This window comes from Notothenia coriiceps, unplaced genomic scaffold, assembly GCF_000735185.1.
Source record: "Notothenia coriiceps isolate Sejong01 unplaced genomic scaffold, NC01 NC01_scaffold00037246, whole genome shotgun sequence".
In the NCBI taxonomy this organism is placed as follows: Eukaryota; Metazoa; Chordata; class Actinopteri; order Perciformes; family Nototheniidae; genus Notothenia; species Notothenia coriiceps.
The window spans coordinates 18197018-18217226 of NW_011369947.1; the positions used below are offsets into that span (position 1 = coordinate 18197018).

Genomic DNA, 20209 nt, shown 5'->3' on the forward strand with positions numbered 1-20209 from the left:
GACCTGGCTTATCACATTAGCTCGTATAGGGCTGCTCGATTATGGCAAAAATCATAATCTCGATTATTTGAGTCAATAATTGATATCACGATTATTAAAAACGATTATCCATTTACTTTGAAAACATCCATTTATTGAAAAAAGAATGTGAACAGTATGTTTTTAACAGTTAATTACCCTGAACTTTAAGTATAATTCAACTGAAAAACCAATACAAAATAAATAAATAATCGTTTTATTTCGATTATGTTGTTTTCATAATCGTTGCAAGCCAAAATTCTAATTGCGATTAATTGAGCAGTCCTAAGCTCGTACTGCAGAAGTAAGAAACATGAGGTGTGGTAGTGCTTCACTAACTGATTATTTGAAGATATTACCCCCATCATAAAATGGTAAATGTTAGTCATGGTACAAAAGACAACTTCCCAGAAGACACTATTAATATATGTCATGTGACAAAACTTATTTTGCCGGTATGTGTTTGTCCACTCTCGGTAAGATTACTTTATTTCTGGTTTTACAGGTACGCAGACCTCCCACTTTTTTTGTATGTGTCATTTACCTTCATCTCGAACAATTTGTTCATGTAGAACGATTGTTGTGGTGCTATTGTGCATGTTTTTCAACTAAGATATGTTTAGGCTCCTAAACTGTACTGTATGGCATGTATTGTAAGGTGAAAACTGCACTTAACTTACAAAAGGAGTCTTTAACCTATTGGGAATTTGAAAAGAGATGGAATCTGAGAATCACTTTACACCCCTTTACATAAAGTGAAATGTATATTGTTACAGAAAAATATATGAAACACAACCTTTTTTTCTTTACTATAAGTGAGTTTAGTATGTTAGATAATAAAGTTTAGTATGTTAGATAATAAAGTGCAGCAGGGCTAAATGTACAAGTGAAACATTTTCTTTTTTCCAGAGAGTGATAAGATGCCAAAAAATGTAGAGTAAAGAACAAAGTGTCTGGGTCTTTTTCATATGCAGCTTTCCTGCTATGAAACCAAATAATTTGAATTACTGTCTTATACGAGAGTGTCTCAGGAAGTTTCTCAGCCAAACTGTTCAAGCCAGCACAGCTGATTAAAGCAGGATAAAGTAAGCTGCCCTCCAAAAAAATCAAAAAAATCTGCCCAACGACATTCTTAGCCCATGTTTTATGGTGGCTATACAATACCGTAGCTTGATTGTCATCTGACGTCCTCTGAATTGACTCTGGATGTGAAACAGTTATTTGTTATCAGAGATAAGCTGTTTTGCCACACATTTTAATTTTTAAAATGATGAAATATTAAAGTGATCATCCAATAATCTACCTTTAAATCAGTTTACTGTGCTTTCGTCTCCTTATTGGCAGATTATTTACAAGAGCAACAACTACATTTATAGACATTGTATGCGTGTGTAGGGGGCATGGAGAAGTCAACAAACTGATTTAAGCGGCACTGGATTACCTAAGCAACAATATGTGTATTTAACCACGATACAAAATACATATTTTTGTTATAATCATGGTTGCTATAAAACAGTATAAAGGGCCTGGTGTTAAAACAAAATGCAGATTAGGGATTTTACCTCAAAACTTAAAAGCAGAAGTGAAAACTAAGTAACAGTATTAAACAATGTTCCCTTTTTAGCTGCTTTGCTTAGCTTTATGTTTCTGGCCTTTCCTCGTTGAGTCATAGGCTCTGCATTCGATTTCAAACAAGTATCAACCTGGTATCAACAGACATAAAATACACTCTACATATGTTTGTCATTCAAACAAGGAATGAAAAGCTGTGAGGACAGGACAAAGGAGGAAGAGTATGCTGAAACACTCGTTACACTCAGCCTAACTCCAAAGGTGGAATAACTACTCACAAGATGTGAGTCACATCTTGTATAAGTAGAAATACCAAAATTGTAGGAATACTCTTTTACAAGTAAAATAACTGTATGCAAAATGTTACTCAAGTAAAAAGGTACACTAGTATTGGCAGAGCTTCATCATATCAGAATCATATAGGCTACTATGTTTTGGTTATAGGTAAGCATCGGGTTGAGAGGATTGGGTTGATGTATTGATATTTTTATCTAAGCTGATTAAAGTGAAACTATTTTATATTACTTTATTTAATGCTGGGTAGAATGTGAATTTAATCCAGGTGTGTCTAGTTTATCATGAATGTAGCTGCTAAATAAATAAAAGTACAAGTAGGCAACTATTTACCTCTGAACTGCAGTGGAGTAGAAGTACAAAGAAGCATAACATGGAAATAAATCAAGAAAAGTACAAGTAACTAAGAAGTGTACGTTAGGCTACTTGAGTAAATGTACTAAGTTACTTTACAGCACTGCCTAACTCCAAAGTAAAAATGCCCACAACAAGACACCATCTGCGTGTCCTGTAGAAACTACAAACAGATAACAACACATAGTGGTTTAACATTCTTCCTGTGTGCGGGAGATACATACGAACTAGGCTAACAATAAACACTTAAAACTAGCTTAACGATAGCCCCGTTGACTGCAAGAAAGTAGCAGTGACGCCTCGGAGTTCAAACATCGCCCAACTAAAACAGGTGAGTAGATCTACCTGTGGTTAATTAAAGCAAACATGCTGACAAGTCACAACATTCAAATGTGAAAACTACTTACTGAGATTCGCATATTTTCAACAAAACGACCACCAAGGTTTCGCCGAATTTAAACCCCGGGCAGCCGCATGGAGATTTAAATTGGTAGGCTAACTAGCAAATGTAACGGTCGTCGGCCGGAATTACAATTACGACGTTAGCCTAGTCCCCGAACGCTTCATGAAAGCGTAACTGGAGTACTATAGCCTACTTTAATTTAATTTAAATTACCATAAGCAAAGAGTTTGGAGGTTTGAATCAACTTAAACTGAGATTCAAGCACACCGCCATGAATGAATCTAACAAGGTGTATGTACTCATTAATCATCATCAGCTAACTAAAAAAAACTAAAAATGTTCTAGTCAACGGGGAAATCATCACCCCATTGCTCAAAGTGTTGCCTACATTCGTTTGAAAGGGTCAAACACAGAAAAGGGTGGGGAACGTAGCTTTGAAGGATCCTGCCTCATCTACCTGTTGTATTGGGACATAACTACTGTCATTAATTTGTGTAATTTTCCTACACACAGTGCACAGGATGCAATTGTGGAACAGGGATACAGCTGATCCTTCTGGAGGATACCTGAGTAACATCACTCAGTATACTCCAGAAGATTACTGTGTTTTCTGTCACCACAATATCAGTTGCATTTGAATGGAAAACTTGCATGTCCCAATAGACCCTGCTATACTACACCCAACAGTACTGTACTTCCAAAATCTATCCTTTTCATGGTGGGATTGAGGAGTCTGTCCTTTAACAGGTTATGGGAACCACCTGCAGCTCACATTGCAGGAATGCACAATTGCACATGGGTGTAACGTGTGAACTCATAATGGCATACCATGTTCCAAGTGTGTACAATCTGTAATCCTTATGGGGCTCCTCCCAAGGATATGTATTGTATTTGACATCTGTTGTATACATGGCTTAAGTGTTCTATTTTTTATTGTTATGGATGAATATATAATAATAATAATAATAATGTATTGCATCCTTTTATCACGATCACCTGGAAATAATCACAAAGGTCTTATGCAGTCAGATCATAAAAGCTTAGATATTTACATGAATACACAAAAATCATACAAATCTACGCCTAAAAACAAACAGTAACGTGTCTGAAGCCAAGCGCACTGTTGTTTTGACACCCGTGCTCACCTTGCCTTATGTACCATTGTCAATGTTTTCACAGCCTGCCCAGGTGCCTGAGGACAGCATTAGACCGTTGAATCCCACACAGCCAGGTAAGCTGTCAGTTGGTATTGGTTTAATGTTTATTTTTGTATGTGTTATGAATACCATATTAAATACTGGAAACTGTAATGTTATGAATACTGTGTGCATCACTGTTAGTGCAAACTTATATTTTCTCTTTGATTCATTAACTCTCTCTCAACTGCATTTATCTAATATTGTCTCTCTTATGTTTATTTTTCCCTTGCTATGCTTATTTCTTTTTTTCCCAGTGGTTCCCCGGCCAGGCCGCCATAGAAGGCCCATGACGGCTCCAAAGACTCCGAAAGTGAAGGCGTCTAAGAAGAAAAGAATAATTCTGACTGTCCTGGTAGTTGTTGTTTTACTGGGCATACTAGTCACTGCAGCATACTTTAGTGAGTCACACATCATGGACATGATTTCTTACTCTAACACAGAAAATTCACTGGATAACATACCGAATAGACAATTCCTTTATTTATTTTCACCAGCCATCACTACTTCGATTCCATAGAAAGATTTGTTGTAAAGGTGTACATTTGTTGACGGGATTCAGCTGTTTTCATTGTATTTTAAATCATCCAAGCAAAATGATGTCTAACCTGTGCTACACCCTTCTTTTCCAATGTGCCTCTCCTTTTTCCTTTAGTTAAGCAGCTGATTGAGAGCAAATATTTCTTCTGCAAGAGTTCCGTGAAGTTTATCCCGATAGACAAGGCCTGTGACGGGAATAATGACTGTTCTGGAGGAGAGGATGAATTGACATGTCTGTCAAGCTTTAAGGTCAACACTACCTTTCCAGGTAAAACAAGCACCTTGCTCCCTTTTTCAACACAGACAGACACAAAAACAAAGCTTAGAAAATATGTCTCTTCTTTTCTTACTTTGTGGGCTATTCCTCCCTCCAGTGCGGCTCATGACAGCGCAGCAGGTCCTGCAGGTCTACAGTCCTGGCCCAGGTTGGCGGAGTGTGTGTAGCGACGACTGGGCCGAGCAACACACACAGACAGCATGTAAACAACTGGGATACACATAGTGAGTTTACACATGAATATACACTATATATACTGTATATATGATTTATACCAATGCGGAGGGTTTGTTGCAGACTATGTTATTTGACCTGAAATCCAGTCTTACATCGTCCCCCTTTTGTCTTTACAGTAAACCTAAAAGCACAAGTGTCAAAGTGGACACCTTGTTGTTTCCTCTGAAAACAACTGGACCATTCACAGCTATCAGGCCCGGGACTACAAAAACACCCATTCATCAGGCTACTATAGACCGGTGAGAAGGACATCTGTCATTAAACAGGAATTTCATTTTCATTTAATCGTTTATTTGAACCGGGACAGTGCACATTGATGAACACTTTAAAAGAAAATAATGCTTACAAGTGTAAATGAGCCGGATTTTAGCTTTGAGCTAATTTCCATCCGTAGTCCCGTCACATCACATACAACATAAGAACATAACATTTATATACATAGCAAAAAAAATACATGATATGCAGGAAGAGCATGAGCAGCATACAAGCATTTACCACAAGGCAGTACAATGTAGCAGCTAAAAAGTGCAGGAGGAGATAAAAGAGCTACATAAAGTGGAAGAGAAGATACCCCTGTGTTAAAGTTCATTTAGCGGTGATTACACGTCTGTTTGTTTCTCAACCATTCTTTGAGTTGTCCTTTAAAACTATTGAGAGTGGGACAATCCCGTATTTCAGTTGGGAGGCTATTCGACAATTGTTTGCTAATAATGTTTCTTTAAAACATTATTAGAACCTGTAGGTAACGTTAGCCAAAGTTGTGAGAACGTTCCCCGCTAGCTGGGAAGACAAATAGGCCTATAGCTACCTATCACATATATATATAAAATTAAATAAAATAACAATACAAAAAACCTAATAATAATTTTAATTAAAGCAGCGAACAATGATGAGCGGATCTTCGACGATCCACACAGGTCCGCATGTCGACGTTGCGCAGATGTTTTCCGGACTCGGCCGTTAGCAAACGTGGGAAGTTTCAGGCCGATCGGACAATGTATAAAGGAGTTACAGCAGTAACATAAACATCATGTTTGATGGCGAGTGATCTGTCGCCATGGCAATGGCATTTGATGATACCCCATAATAGGCTTAGATGTCCTGAGGGCTGCATCGTTATCAAACATGTAACGTTTTGGGCCGTTTGGAGCATGTTCACTGCAGTTATGAGAACACCATGTTTCATGGCGAGCATTGTGTTGCTATGGCAACAGCATTTGACGAAATCTCAAAAATTAAACGTATATGTCTTAAGGGCTGGACTGTTAGCACAAATGTGAAGTTTTACAAGTTTATGACCATTTTCATAGCAATATCGTGTTTAACGGCCAGGGATGTGTTGTCATGGCAACGGCTTTTGAGGCACATAGAGATGTTCAGGTCCAGACCATTAACCATCATCTGAAGTCTGGTGCCGTTTGGACGATTTTCCTTTGAATTGCGACAATATCGTGTTTTATGGCAAGGGATGTGTTTCCATGGTAACACCGCATGATAATAATAATAATAATAATAATAATAATAATAATAATAATAATAATACATTACATTTATAAAGCGCTTTTCCTGGTGCTCAAAGCGCTTACCTATGGAAGCCCATTTCCGCCAATTGAAAAAAATAAAATCCCAATGTAAAGTCATAATTATGAGATAAAAAAGTCGAAATTATGAGATAAAAATTCCTAATAATGAGATAAAAAATCATAATTATGAGATAAAAAGTCATAATAATGAGATAAAAAGTCGAAATAATGAGATAAAAAGTCATAATTATGAGATAAAAAGTCGAAATTATGAGATAAAAAGTCATAATAATGAGATAAAAAGTCATAATTATGAGATAAAAAGTCATAATAATGAGATAAGAAAGTCGAAATAATGAGATAAAAAGTCATAATTATGAGATAAAAAGTCATAATTGTGAGATAAGAAGTGCGCATGCGCTGCAGTGGCACTGTCTTCAAATTGAAGACAGTGCCACTGCAGCGCATGCGCACTTCTTATCTCACAATTATGACTTTTTATCTCATAATTATGACTTTTTATCTCATTATTTCGACTTTCNTCATGCTTCAAATAAGTGGGGGTACGGCGTACCCCCGCGTACAACGCCCACTACACCACTGATAGGCATATATATTATAGTTTAAAACAGGTCAAGTCAAAGCTTTGAACTGCATTGTTGTAGTTTAGCTGCAATATAGGCTATATGTAACATCTAACATTTACAAAAGTCACCTGTAATAGTTAACTTATTTNGTCCGTCGACCGAATTTAGCTAGGATAGCTTGGTTCCGTCTGTGGACAGTTAAGCTGCGCGGCTGCCGATAAAGAGATGTGCTCTGAAGCGAGAAGAGGTTTTTGAATGATGCATGCGACGTAGCGCAAGCTACTTATAGGGGGTGGATTCCCTGACGCTGACGTCAAGATCACCTGCCAATCAGGATTGGCGTATGTGAGATTGATGCTTCTGTTTGCTCCGCGATGAGGCGCATCCCATAGTGAGACATAGAACGGAGTGTTATGAATGAGAACAATTCCTTTTTGTCTGTTTCTGTTCCACTCCCTCTTAGTCTTTCTTCATGTGAGTCACACTATTTGTCTGTTTCTTCTCCTCTATGTATTTCAATTCAACAATTCAACGTCCTCTTCCAGCTTTCATGTTCTATCACATTTGTCCTATTTTCTGATGGATTTTCTTCATTTTTCTATCTACTGCATTGCCCACATGCTGTGCATTTTGCATTGCATAGATGAAGCGAGAATCCAGCCTATACATGTTGCAAGAAAGAGTGACGATCCTCTGGTGCAGGGAGCTTCTCTGCATAGAAATAGTCACTATGAGCCTTCACAAATGACTCACTCGTGAAGTATGCACACCATGATTGATGTACGCACTGAAGACTGAACTGCAAAGATTATCTTAATTTATGACACGGAGAGATGTATTTTCTGGAAGTCACTACGAATGCACATACTGAGCTTTACATTACCAAGGAAGAAGAGATGGGGCTGTGTAGGGTAGTAGTGTCAGATTACACTACATGATGTGTTGTGTTTAAAATGAGATCTCTGTTGTCAAGTTTGAAATGCTTTCAATGGTTATGGTTTCCAAGTTGTCGTCTTGTCTGACATTTCATTATTATATGAAAAGGTTGCGGGCATACTACATTAGAATGTTAGACAATTACAACCTCAGTCTGTAGATTAATACAAACTGTAAAGCATAAGGGATTTATGTCACAAAAAGCAGTTTTTAGGGCATTCACTCCTGAATTAAACAAGGTTTTTTGTGATCAAATCTAGTATACTGTCACAGCAGTGAAAAAGCCTTAAATGTTTGATAAATTAGTTTGTTTGTGTCCTTCAATATCCTCATGTTATTAATCAAATTCATTGTTATGCATTGGGAAGGTAATTTGCATAGAATTGATGGTTTACCTACTTACTTTAGAAAACAATTACCACCCTCAAAGTAAAACACTTTATAGTAAATAGTAGCTCAATTATTTCAGTTGTTCCATTGAAAAGTGATGAAATGCTGTTTATTTTTCTTTTAAATGATTCACTTGTTTACAGCAGCAAAGCTTCATATGTATATTCAAATGTTCACATTCATACATTTGACGCTTCAGAATGAAGTGGCAAGAGGGCACTTGCTCTGTAATGAAAGGTAAGATAAAAGCCATCTTTCAAAAAGAGACTGATCCTTGCCTTACATTCACACAATACAGACATTCATATGCACAGGCATGGAGCACCATCGGTTGGATTCAAAGAAATACATTACCAGAGGCCGAGGTGGGGGGATGCCATTAGTCATGACTCATGAGTCATGAGCCATCAGAGCATACATTTTTCCTACCCTTTAAAAAGTACACCAAAACGCTTTGACAGCTTGGTGGATGAAAGACAACAATTTAGTGCAGACCTGCCGTAACTGCTGATGTCCCTGTGTAGGAGGTGCAGAATTACAATGAGTAAGATAAAACACCTCACATTTGTTTTGCCTGGGAGGAGAACAAACATCTGCTAAATGCATCACTCTGGTCCCAGAATAAGCAGAGCCAATTGTAAGAAACAGTGGTGGCCAAAAAACAAGTAACAGTGGTAATTGGAAAGAAGAAGAACAAAAAAGGATGTGGGGGGGCAGGGGGGGTTCACTTTTTTTGATGAACTTTAATACTGGGAGGCTTGCCTCTTGTATTTGTTTTAAATGTTTGTGCTTTATCTAAACACATACATGTGGCAAATTTAGATAAGAAATTGAAACGAGTGGAGAACATGATAATCAAACTGTAGTTACACTATCCCCTTAATATTAAACTTTAAATTGAAGGCGGTCTGTACATGCCATCTTGTCCTTGCTATCAAAATGTGTGGGCACTGCTTGATGATTACTGATTTCCCTATTACACCTCACAGCAAGTGACCAACATTCTTTACAAAAGCGCAGCCACCTCACACACTGAGTTAATCCTTCAAGGAAACATTTTCTATTGGAAGCTAGAAACCTCTCACCATTATACACCCACTTTCCGAATTCCGAAAGAGGGTTAAAGCCATGCTGTGTGTCACCAGGTGGCTGTTGCAGCCATTTGAAATGTTCCAGTCATAGCCATGCGACTCATCTCTTACACCTTATGCCTCTCACTTCAGAATAGCAGAAGAATCCTCAATAGGTGATGAAAAACACTCTTTGCATGGTTTCTTTTATACTAATACTAATTTCAACAAGGGTAGGATAGCTTGTTATGCTACTGACTCCAGTAAAAGCAAAGCAACAGGCCACTTTCTACATGATAGATGTACCCATTTGGTATATTCTCTTATGAGTGGATACCAGTCATCCAAGCAAAACGCCTATTCATCAACCTAGAGCCAAAAGGACCAGAGGGCAAAACACATACTGTACACGTACGCTTACAGATACACATACACATACACATACACTTACACATACACATACAGATATACCCTTACATACACATACCCACACACAGTCATATGCACCTGTATTTACACATGTTTTTTTTCTAGTTCAGCATTTTCACCCTTTCCATGAAGCGTGTAACCCCCTTTTCTGTCTTGATCATGCATTTTAATCACATGCCCTTTGATGTTAAACACTCACAGTCAAAGCGCACATGTAACAGCATGCTTAGTTTATATGTGCTGCCAAACGATTGTTGTTTGGATATTATTTAAATAGGTCACTACTAATGAAGAAAAGAGACAGAGAGGTGCGGAAAAAGGGCTAAATGTTCCCTCATGAATTCATCCGTAGATCATGTGATTGTACTGCACATCTCAACCATTAATTACCGACTGCACGTCAGTCAGGGTCCCTGCATCTAGATTTTAACCATTGTTCATCATTGGAAAAATGTGACGTACATTTGTGACGTCAGACAACTACCTCAAAATATTGATTTATTATATTTGTGTCTATATGACCTATTATTCTTGACGCTAAGCCTACATTTTCAGGGTCAAATAACCCAGTAAAAATTGTTGTGTATTTAAGTTCAACTGTCTTGAATTTTGAAGAGTAGGCTATGCACATTGTATCTTCCTGCCTCAATTGCTTCATAAATATACTGTGGAAACTATTATTTTGTAACTCATCATTTCAAGAGCAAAGAGGAAAAAAAACATTTTATCGCCCCCCCCTTTTCTCGCAGTAAATGTTATTTTCTGTGGTGTAAATAATGGATTCATATTATGTTAAGTGTTTTGCCCCACACTCCACACAGTAACTAAAATATGGTGGAAAATGTTTCATTAAGGGGGTCTTGTGATCCGACATACTTACTGCTTGCTTTGTTCATAATTACAACACATCTTTGTAAATGCTTCGTAGTTTCCATAAACAGCTTATGGTCTATGATTACACCCAACATCTCTAACTACCTGTATGATTCACAATATTGAGTTGAACATCAAAACATAAACATTAACCACGTATGCACACACCCCCTAGTCAAGACATTCCAGATTGTTTCTCACATTATATCACCATCTGCTAAATTCACCCGCACATATACGTACCTTCAGGATAAGTGCAACCATGTTTTCTTTGCAGTATGCCAATGAACACAACATACCAAACGTTGAATGCCTAAATGAGGCATACATATGTCGATGTGTTTTTAACAAAAATGACATATATTCATATTACATTTTTGTCATAGAAACTGAAGGAATTTATACTGTAAGGGCCCTCATTTCTTATAATTATATTTGACATTAATATAATTTAATGTTTACTTGCAGACTTCGATTTAACATTCAAAAGGGGAATATTTTTAGTCAAGTCACACTAAGTATGTGCACATCAGAAAATGCTTTATAGGCCAGTGTGTGAGACGCCCATCAAAACTGGCTTCACGGTTTGCAGTTTACTGCCACTTGTTTTAAAAATGATGTTTAGTTACCTCTTCAGCGGGATCGCAACAAAATTAGTTAACTTGTCTTTCACCAGAATAGATGAGAAAGAATGAGATTTGGTCAGTTGACAGTTTTCATAATAAAATGTTAAGCATGTTGGCAGCAATGATGGAGAGGTGGCAGAATGTATTCAGAAAAAAGTTGACGTCAAGTTGACTTTTACAGCACATGTTTATTCAGCTTCACTGGGGACAAATGATGGATTGGGGTTAGCACAACAAATATGTTGAAAACAAACAGAGTTTTATGACAATCATCACTGTATCTTCACTGTGGTTATTCATGTCTGGACATCTATCAAATCAAATCAAATCAAGTTTTATTTATATAGCACATTTATAAACGATTTTTGGTCGAGCCAAAGTGCTGTACATATAATAAAAATAGCCTACAGTAGAGCTACTTTACAGCTAATACAGAATATCAGTGTGAGAAAAACGACATCCCTCTATCCTTAGATGGGGCAATTGGGAACAGACCTTTTTAGTGAACACAAATACTCCAATGATGGTTCACCACACAAATAACTGCACACAATGACACACTCACAGATGGAAAATCAGTAAATGGAAAAAGACCCAAAAACAGCACAGATGGAAAATTGCTTCGAACCTTCCAAAACCCCCCTTGTGCTCTCGTTTCTAAAATAGACGTCAGTGATGTTATCATCATGTACAGTTTACAGTATAAAGGTCCATCTATTACCAGGAGGATGAGGTCATCATTGTACATGACCTCCACTTCCTGTGAGTAGCATGTGAGGAGGAAGAGAGGCGCTGTGAAACCCACACCGGGGGCTGTGTTTGCCAGGTGGATCCCACAGGGTGCCCTAGCTGTGCACAAATGTTGTATAATTATGTGTTAATCTGGCGTGTTGATAGGAAAGACAAGTAGAGAAATAATTGAACCTAACCTGTCTCTCAAAGCTGAGAAAACTGCACATTAGCCACATTTGCACTAAATTATACTGCTGGGGTTGTCCAAAATAGCTCCACTTCCTCCTAACAGTGTGCTGGGCAGCTTTATTTACACACCATTAAACTGAATAAAAAGGGTGATTTGTTTTTTAAAAGACAGAAAAACACAGTTGTGTGGCTCTTCGGACTGTTAAATGATTTCTGATGAATACTTAACCAAATCATTTGTTAAGCTGCACTTATCTCTAGAACATGTTGTACGTGTAGTCTTTCTATGCCATTTTGAAATAAAAATATTTTCAATCGTTTCTTTGCAGTATGCAGGCATTGTGAGTTTTGGGAACAAATTGGCTTGAATAGGATCATCGACAAATATAGACATCACACACACATACATTGTTGTTTGGCCCTAATCTTCTAAAGCGTTTGATACCATGTATTGAACACACCAGCAAGTCTATAATTATAAAATCCTTTACTGTGAAAAATATATTTCAATAAGTTCAGCATTCTGCGCCTGATTGATTCCTTGTTGGAGGGATCTAGTGGAACAAAACAGTTGCGTGGGAGAGCAGATCCAGTCTCTCTTTGCATTAGCAGGGATTTTAGAATCTGAAAGCACAGCAAACACATTGACATATGGTTGTTTTCAGTTAAATAATTCCAGTAAAATGCATAGCTACACATACAGATAAATATGATTCTTTTCAGTAAGGTTTCTGGAAAGGCAATAATCATCTTTTCTTGCGTAGATTTTCCATAAGAAACCACATTGGAAATACAAACGGAGACTTTGTGGCACAGCATGTCACAATATTTAAACTCAATAAATGTTCAGTGAGAAACAAGAGATGCATATAAAACACAAATTGATGTAGACAAGAGTCCTTAATGCAACCCTTTTACATCTCATATTACATAAGAGTATTTTTCTTTAGAAAACCCTTTACTTCTTATCCCAACAATAAAACAATATTTGAAAGTCGAGGACGTTTCTTTTGCATTTCTGTGCAACATTTTAAACTCACTTTTGAGTATTATTCCTGTATAAAATGGATTTAGAGTGCTTGAGGAAAAAGGCCACAATTCAGCTGACCAAGACAGTTGTATGTTCCTTTTTAGACACTACATTTTCTTTAAAGCATTCATACATGCAATGATGTGAAAATGCAATATTTTGCTTTCATTTACCTCATGTGAATTTCTTGCATAACTCATGGCAGCCTTTCAGAACATGATTGATACACAATTCAAATTGAAGTATTTGATTTGAGGATTCATCATGTACAGTATGCTAACAGTTCATATGGCAGTTTCTGTCAGTTTTGCAGCATGCGTGTTGTTACTTTTCCCAATATGTGATACTGTTTTTATTATAACTTTCAAATCACATTCACATCACCGAATGCAGGCCCTATCACTTTGACAATATGTTGTTGATTTGGACAAGAAATCAACACTAGACCAAGCACAATGAAACCGATGTTGTTTCTATTTTGAGATTTCTTTTTTTAATTTGATGCTTATATTCCTTCTGGCTGTATTTTGGGTTCCACAATGTTATTAGAGGGATTGTGTTTTCCTTCTCCTACACTGAGGTTTTGATTATTCCAACAAACATGACGGATAACAGATGTAACATTCCATCGCTTCATCAAATCGACACTCTATTTCCAACACTTCCGTCTCCAAAATGAATAAGCAATGCAGTGGGATAACAAATAGGGTGACAAACATATTCTAATGCTCATCAGATGCAGAAATTTGCGCACTTTTTAAGCAGCCTAAAATGGAAAGCGAAAAACAAAAACACCAATCACTGTATCTATTAGATAGTTTGAAAGAATACTAATGCTTTTACTGGAAAAAACTAAAAAGGCTCAGAAACAATCAATTAATATTGGACATCTTCTCTTCTTTTATTTTTGAGAACAGTGCTCCAGTATAAGGAGTCATAATTATCACAATTAAACATCCTTATTTGCGTAAAATTATTCAAAAACAAATCATGACCTTTCATGCTCGTGTTGTAAATAATTCAGATTATTTTAATTCTGTTGCTGACATTTCCTTTGGAGAGTCTTTAACAGTGGGTTGTTGATATTACATTCCAGCTTTTGACAGTTATGTTATACCTACACTATGGGACTATCTTGGCTAAAGTGAACAAATTAGGCATTGCTATGCATTAGTACACAATATATAATAGTTTTTTTAATTTCTTCTTGCTATACTTCAATGTTATTGACATCAGGGATTAAAAATAAATATCGACAGCCTTGTCCTTTTCCATTTATGAATGGATCCGCATAGTTTACTTAGAACATATTCATATTTATTTCTGTAAACATCCTTTTAGCTGTGAGAATCCTGCTCAGTATACAAATAATCAAAGTAATTGGGATTTTAAAATGTTTAACCTTCATGAAAAAATATAATTTTAGGGGCAAAAGTAACAGTCAAGACAGATCAAATCTGAAGCCTGTAATCTGAATATCATTTTCACAACGACCTTGCTAATACAACGGAGAGAGTGAGGGTGAGAATAGATAAAATATAATCAATAACAGATGTGTTTGTGGTGAAGATTATTGAATCCAAGTGTTTGGCCCTCGCTGTTGTCGGACCTGAGGGTCACTTGCACCAGTGCAACCAAATGATTTGTAAATCTATGTTGGGAGTGCTTGAACCGTGGAGTACAGACACAGCTGCCATATTAGTTTTATTTCACAATGTCTACGGAGTGAAACTTTCCCCTACACTCGGAAAATGTGAAAAATGTCCGCAGCCACCCAGTGCATGATGATTGTCCTGCTGAGTGTGACTAGGAGAGTACCGTCTATAGACTATTTATGCAGGGTCATGGGGCAAAAGATGTGAATGTTAATGAGCTTCGCATCCCCCATAGCATCTTGCCTCGTGTTTGTGTGCTTTCTGATTAAACCATGTGGCTGTGCAGAATGAATCATTCACTCGGTCAGTTAGCCAGCCCCTCTTGGCTCCTCCTGATGGCCATTTGGTTCCTGGATGCCTGGCCATTTAGTTGGCCAATGCGGCAATGGCACCACAGCACAGACGGTTCATGCTGAGTGCCTCCTCTGAGCTCATCAGCGGCAGCAGGCTCACGTCAGCCATCACATATATACACCCTCTCAGCACGTCTTCCTCCAGCAAGCTGCCATTGCATTATTCTGGGTTTTGAATATTGGTTATTGCCTATTTATATGGTGTTTCCGGGCCAAGCCAGAATATGCTGCAGTGAGTCATTTGCTCTGGACTGGAGCACATCATCATATGGCAGGAATGGTAATGTAAGTCTTATAACACTTTCTGTTGCATTGAGCAACATGTCTAAATGAAGATAGTGAAAACTATTTCTTTTAATTTTCCCTTTGTAAAAAGAGAGCTTAAAATTAACACATATACATAGTATTTCAATAAAATTGGCCTAAAAACTGCAAAAGTTGATGGTGTCATTTATGGATTTAACTAATTATCTTAAAGCATTATGCCCCCATAAAAAGCTAGTGCCACACAACCACATGGTGCTTGTGGTTTACAAGCTAACAAGCAATGTAGTGATGATTAACCTGCCTGTAGAGTTTCTAGTTTTACTGTAACAACGGGACAGTATCAGCCTCCTATCAGTGTCTGACAGATGGTCATGGTGGCTGGTGATCCAGACACTGGACCTTTTTATATGGATCTGTGTGTTGGAAAATGGCGCAGCACCAGGGTTGATCTGATAAAGCTCTGTGGCTTTGTAGCGCATTCGATTATATGGGAAATAATTAGGACTGCAAAGGAGAGAGACAAGGAGTGCATGATATGGCTTAGTGAAACACAGATTTCCACAATATGATGGGATTTCAGTGGCTACAGATTTGAGATCATTATTTTTTGCACCAAAAAATGAACTAATCTTGACTGATTTAGGCTCTGTGCTATAAATATTAGCTGTTCAATTTACTCTCATAGCATTTTTAGGGGGCTTTTAAACTATAGTTTCAGAGACATATTTTGTATAATGCATACACTACAAATCATGTATATGGCATGCTGGCTCAGTCACACTGTCATAACTTGTTGGAACATTGTTGATGTTTTCAGTAGGCTTTTACTGTTACAACAAGTATTATATTCTGCTTTGAAAATGGCTTTTATTATAAATTCTCTGTACTCTAGATTCGGAAGCAGGGCGCTGAAACTAAAGTTTACTTTTATGTTTTCCAATTCCAGAAAGAAGGGAAACAAATGGGTTGTCTAGTGAAGATAAACGGTGAAGAGGCAGGCACACTGTCGAAAACAGGCAGAGATCCTAAACAGGCAGGCAGGCAGAACAAGGGCTGGATTTATGGTTACAGACAGCTTATATATTACGAGCCAACGCGTGTATCTAGCCCCACAAGCCGGTTGGGGCAGGAAAGAGGGTAAGGTAGTTTGGCTAGTGGACTTACAGAAGCAGTCCACAATGCTGTAATTTATACAGGGGTTTTCAAAGACTTCATTATCATTATCCTCTGGTCCTGCTCTTCCATATCTGCCACCAAGCCGACAGTGCAGCTTTTGATCAAGTTTATTGGACATTTTGGCACTTGACCAATATTTAGGTTTGAAACGTATAGGACCACAGTCACAAGTTTCCCATTGCACAGGAACATTAGGAACTTTGTGAACCAACTTTAGGAACAGAGTCAGCTCCAGCATCATCTATTGCTCTTTCTTTTTCTTTCATAGCCACCCACGTAGTAAGCTCTCTTGATTCAGCAACAATAAAGGTTTTTAAGGTAGAGCCAAAAAAAGACTTAAATTGTCTACTTTACAGAAACCTTAAAGGGATCTTGAGTTTATTAAGAATCACTTCTTCTCAACTATTTCTTTGCTACCCTCACAGGTTGTACATAAAGAGATACATATAGACATACGTTTTTTTTTATATATATATATATATATATTTAATATGTAACAGTGTCTGTGTCCTCCTGATTTCATCCAGCTTTTTCTCAATCAAGGCTCAGAACTGGAATATCCATCAGAAGAATACTGTTATCAGCCTTATTTTCATTTATTTACAGCATAACCTTTATTTATTGAAGCAAACTCGGACTGAATATCTTTGGAACAGATGCAGATGGATATCCAATACTCAATATAAAAAATGTAAGCATTGCAAAGCTTTCATGTGCCCAAAAAAATGAGGAATATAAGGAAACAGTTTCTCCCCTTGACTCATCTTCAAATGTTGCTGTCTGGCTTGAATTGTAAAACTATGCTGGCAATATTGTGTTTGTTCTTTGGCATGTCATGGGAGTCTGAAATAAGAGGTCGGGAGAAAAGCTTTCAACAAGACGTCTTACACGGAGTAAATCCCTCTTGTGGATTGTCAGAAAATTGAATCAGAGCCCACATTCATGGGATAGAATTATTGAAATATATCTAAAGCATTCTGCATTTCTAGCAGCATTTAAAATGCAAAGGGGCCATAGTTGCAGTTCTCTGAGGGCTGAGGTGGGGGATCTGGGTTTTAATGGGATCCGTCAGATTCTTATGAGAGCATTTCGAGAGCGACCTTATTCACACTGACAGCAGAACACTTCCATTGAGAATGGAACAGTGGATATGTACAGCATCTAATGTATACACAAAATAATGAAAAAGTATTATTAATTATATTATTTATATATTTTTAAATGTTGTCTTTACTATTCTGGTAGTAGTCAGAAAGATGCTAAGGCAAAAGCGTGCAAAGTCTCAAAGAGAAAAAGATACCTCATCAGTTATCATTTTATTTTTTGTGTGTTTTTCCTGCAAAAATTATCTTGATAATGATTTATTAACAACTTAATTTAATGAATTAAAAAGCAGCCCTTTTTGTGAGTCTTTCTTACCAGCCCTGATGTCAAGAAAATGTTTTCAGAACATATCAGCTTAGTCTAATTTTAAATTCACACAATGCGTTATGTAAGAAATGGTGACCTTCAGCTTGCTAGACTGTGCACTCTCATTGAGTTCCTAATTTCTCCCACAATAGATAACTAGTCATTTGCCAACTGCTATACAGACTGTGATTAGACTGACTCCTTTGGGTTGCATTAAAAACAAGATTGGTGGAACGGGAAATAAAACATTGACCCACTAGACTAGGCAGAATTTCAGAAAATGTGCTTATTTAAAGTGCTGAAGGCATTTTGTGTTTATTTATGCTATACAACATTTCTAGGGGTATTAAGGGGTGCTGAATCCAAATCTGCTGTATATGAAGGTCAAACATTTCCCAGAAAGCCTCAAAATTGAGAAATCCAACATGGCCGCCACCGCCAGGCTGAAATCTATTTTAGTAGATTACTTTTTGACTAAACAAGGTACAAACTAGAATTAAATGTGTTTTTATATGTTTTCACACATGGGGAATTCAACATACTGTTCTGATTTTAGATCAAATGTGAATAATCAGCTTGAAATCATACATATATAGCGAAAAAGGTAAGATCGGTGTGATGTTGCTCGAACACCTGCCAGGCTGTTTTCTTTCCGTGACCGCTGAACTGAGACACACTATCACAGCCAGTGATGGCATGGAAGGTAAGGAGTGTGTCCACTTGATCATCGGATAATAACTTGCGAATGTCATGTACTGGAAAATACTTTGGATCCTTTGATGTCCTGGCTTTCATGTAGAGATGGGTACATCCGATTCTGTCATGGCTAAAAGTAGAAGAAGCACGCCTGTGTCACGCGCTGACACAACTATTGTGTCCATTGGAGCCTGGATGCAGCGCAAAATCAGACGTGTATCAGCCTCCTCGTGGTCAGCCATTAAAGAGGAGACATCAAGATCTGGATTTGATGACTTGACATTGGTTGCTTCAGCAAGGCTCACAGGCTCATCTTCTGGGCTGTGTTTTATCAGATGGTTTGAGAGTAGTCGAGCGAGATCTGCTTTGTTCTCTTCCAGTGCCATGAAGCTTGACCAGTCTGCTGGAAGTGGAACGGAGTCATTAACGATTTCTCTGCGTACTGGTCGGTGACGCTGTTTACGTTTCCTCCTTGTTCCCTTTTTGATGGATTCGTCATGGTACCTGTCGAAGACTACATCAACCCTCTGGTACTTCTCTCCCATCTTCAACACCGTCTCAGCAAACTTGTTGGCATAGTCGCTAGGGGTTTAACGGTTCACAAACATTTCGGTTCGTTACGTACCTCGGTTTTTAGGTCACGGTTCGGTTCGGTACGTTTTCGGTACAGCAGAAAAAATTATCACAAAACATAAAATATATATATATATTTTTTTATTATTGTTAAACTATGAATAATGTATTCACTCAAATAAATACAAAATATAATAAACATTAAGGTGCAGCATTTTGATGAACTGAAATAATCTGTATTTGAACTTTACTGTACTAGTACTCACAAAACATAAACTATTAGTTTTGGGTTTTTAATTATTATTAAACTGTGAATATTCACTCAAATAAATACAAAATATAATACGATAAACATTAAGGTGCAGCATTTCGATGAACTGAAATAATCTGTATTTGAACTGTACTGTACTAGTACCTAAGCAGCCAGTTTGACATAATGACTTGCTTGTCATTGTATTTTCATGTTTTTTTTAAAGAAAAATGAACTTGTCCACATTGCTTGCCGAAAGGGCAGATCTGCTGGCACTAACAATGTCTCCTGCTGTGGAGAACACCCTCTCGCTAGGGACATGGGTAGCAGAGACAGCCAGGTAGCGCTTTGCTAACATGGCAACATAAGGATATTTGGCATTTGTAATAGCTTTGGCTCTGTCTGAACTTTTTTGCAAGTGGTGGAGGCTTAAATGCTAGTGGGAGTTGGGTTTGCACTTCAGTCTTTTTTCTTTTGGTACCGGTGATATTCACGTTCGGGTGATGCCTTTTCAAATGAGTGTGCAAGTTTGATGTATTGCCAGCCGCGTGAC

General features: G+C 37.5%; 2 protein-coding genes across 4 annotated transcripts in view; both read left to right on the plus strand.

Annotated features, from left to right (window-relative positions):
- The window catches only part of LOC104966019 (AP-1 complex subunit beta-1-like), a 373094-nt gene that overhangs the window by 108879 nt on the left and 244006 nt on the right, over positions 1 to 20209 (plus strand). The gene's annotated exons all lie outside the window — the stretch shown is intronic.
- LOC104966014 (transmembrane protease serine 4-like) overlaps positions 1 to 20209 on the plus strand; it is an 81087-nt gene that overhangs the window by 44178 nt on the left and 16700 nt on the right. Inside the window, exons 1-6 of one of the 3 annotated variants that reach the window (XM_010795116.1) lie at positions 2498 to 2569; positions 3821 to 3872; positions 4095 to 4238; positions 4493 to 4645; positions 4752 to 4878; positions 5008 to 5130. In XM_010795116.1, coding sequence (XP_010793418.1) covers positions 4127 to 4238; positions 4493 to 4645; positions 4752 to 4878; positions 5008 to 5130 — 515 coding nt within the window. In that variant the 5' untranslated portion in view covers positions 2498 to 2569; positions 3821 to 3872; positions 4095 to 4126. Of the gene's footprint in view, positions 1 to 2497; positions 2570 to 3820; positions 3873 to 4094; positions 4239 to 4492; positions 4646 to 4751; positions 4879 to 5007; positions 5131 to 20209 lie in introns of those variants that run through there. The other 2 variants (XM_010795115.1, XM_010795114.1) reach the window with 2 other exon arrangements.